The 2515-nt window shown below is 36.1% G+C and overlaps 1 protein-coding gene across 3 annotated transcripts in view; it reads right to left on the bottom strand.

Annotated features, from left to right (window-relative positions):
- Positions 1–1411: 1411 nt before the first annotated feature.
- The window catches only part of LOC111263989 (uncharacterized), a 3512-nt gene continuing 2408 nt past the window's right edge, over positions 1412–2515 (bottom strand). For all 3 annotated transcript variants that reach the window (XR_002682588.2, XM_022839544.2, XM_022839545.2), the window contains one exon: positions 1412–2378. Coding sequence is in view for 2 of the 3 variants with exons in the window: in XM_022839544.2 (XP_022695279.1) it covers positions 2275–2378 (104 nt within the window). In the remaining variant the exon portion in view is untranslated. The remainder of the gene's footprint in view (positions 2379–2515) is intronic.

Raw genomic sequence — 2515 nt, 5'->3', positions numbered from 1 at the left:
TCGTTAAAGCTCGGCTAGCTTCGGTGAATGTCATTACACAGTTTACTCATAATTTACTACGGTTAGCACAGGGCTATGGGGAACTGGAATGTAACAGCGCTCGAGCGTATGGGTGTACAGAGGTTTTAATTGTTACACGAAAAATTAGATTACATTTGGGCAAATATGCTGAAACACTCGTTCATAACGTAATGATTGCCAATTCTACGCCAAAATCTAATGTTATCGATGTTAAACTATTTGTTAAATATAAAATTCTACCCCAACATACATTTTTGAAGAGATAAAAAAATGAACGAAGCGCAAATTTTGTTGATAATAAGCTGCATCTTCTGTACTTCCATACCCACACTATACTGACATTGTCTTTGTAACTTGCGAGATATCTAAATTATTTCACGTGGATTCAAACTAAAAAAACGGAATGCTTAGAAAATTACGATTTTCTGAGTGTATTGATTTTGTCGATTCCTGTCCGGCCGCTTAAGAAGTATTGCATGACGATTATTTGCAATATATCTTGTATACACAATACAGGTACGAATAAGATGTTCTAATCATTTGACATGTAAATGGAATCTAGAAAATATCTGTTGACTGTTATCTATGTTTAATAGACCAGATTCCGGCGCTACTTACAAAAATTTTGCCACTGCTCTATTTCACCAAGTTAATAAGAGCTCTTTGAGGCTTAGGATGATGTACAAAATTGCACCTTGGTTTCAGGTAGTCTCGTTGGTCGTTTTGATATGCCAATTGGCGACTACAAGGGCGACCATGGTTTGAGTCCTTTTCTACCTGCCTTCTCCGGAGTCCCTCGAAAAAGTTATATAGCGCCCCCTGTTAAACGTTGCGTTTGTTATTGATAGAAATGCATTCCACCTGAAGTCGGAGACTAAGAATATAGCAATATTTTGAAAATCTATTGCACTCTAAATTATGATAATAATCAAGGTGCAGCCTTATTTGTATTGTATTTCGAACACGCACCGTTCGAATGAAAAATGAGGCATGCCCAAAGATGGTACTTTTAATCTTGAATATAGAAGTGACATATTTCTTCCTTTTTTATTTACAACCAGAAATGACTTGCAACTAGAAATACAAAGAGAATTTCGTTGTAACGAATCGTGATCTATTATCGCTTATACAAAGTCATTGTTCTATCCAAATCTTAACACTGCTCGACGATAGGGAAACAGTATATTGGGAAATACACGTCCTTGTCAGAAGGTGTGCGAAGTCAACTCCCAAAAAGATTATGTTGGTACCCAATTGATTACTCTTCCTTTCAATTGTACAAGCTAAATCTTTAGCAGTAGAGATTAATTTATGTTTAGATCTAATCGTCTTTGTCGTAAATCTTTCCTAAATATTTTCCTCGTATGAAATAATTAATAAGAACGACGCGTTGAAGATGTGCACCTGGACTCATGAGCATTCCTGATTTATTGTATGGCACAGAGGTGCTCATTTCTTGAAAAAGACTCGCCACCTTCGTGTAAATATAGATTTTCTTAACTAAAGTCAAAATTCTGAATGTCTGTTATTAAATTCATTTTGTATTTCAAGTACTAGCCGCGCTTATGTATAGAGTTCCGTACAACACATGTTCGTTCACGAAGATGACCGGACGCTTTATAACTAGTGCCTCATCCATGAAAATTACCCAGAATTTTCTACTAATTATAAGATTAATTTATGAGTTTGTTTTAGATTGTCTTAGACAATATAATTGTCGATATTTCTTTTAAAGAAAAATGCTTTAGTATAATATTCAATAATATGAGTCTAAAAGCAACTGTAACACTACATTGAGTTTTCCATGTTATTAGCTGAACAAAAACTAAACTTTTGTATTTACGTTATCTTGTTCTAGAGGCTAAACTGACACCTGCTCGTTCTGTTTGATTTATACGCAACCAAAGCATTTCGTTATAAATCTACGATTCCATTGAGCTTATTTAGTATGATTATTATAAAACTATGTCGTTTTTTATTCTTTAATGCATGACACTTCTATCACGTATGACTCGACAGGAAACTTATGCCGTTGATCACTTGTCCGTCTAGTCCTAGTGACAATGCAACATGAAAAATCAGCTTAAAATGTTCACATCAACGAATCGTCGTCGAAATGTGAGCGGTCTGCTGATCCGCTCAATCTCGTGATTAAATAGAATACCAACCAACAACAGCACAATTGAGCTATGAACCTCTATGCGTGTGTCACTCTGTATGTATTGCGGAAAAGTTCGGAGATAAAGCGAAGATCTATTGCCTAGCACTCAACTCCGCTTCTGAGAAAGCAACCTCTCTCCAGTGTTTTCCTCCGTATAACTGCTCGGCTGCGATAGCCTCCGCGTGCACTGAAGGGTCTACAGAGAAAAAACATTAAGCACGACTGTTACCATTATTGCCATAATACTGAAACGGAGTGGCTGTCGCCACTTGACGTATGTAGTAACGAAATTTCGGTACTCACTTAAATTCCTTCTATATATACATATACATA

This window comes from Varroa jacobsoni, unplaced genomic scaffold, assembly GCF_002532875.2.
Source record: "Varroa jacobsoni isolate VJ856 unplaced genomic scaffold, vjacob_1.0 scaffold_809, whole genome shotgun sequence".
Taxonomy (NCBI): Eukaryota; Metazoa; Arthropoda; class Arachnida; order Mesostigmata; family Varroidae; genus Varroa; species Varroa jacobsoni.
The sequence above is the reverse complement of the archived record's forward strand: the minus strand, read 5'-3'. Positions and strand labels throughout refer to the sequence as shown.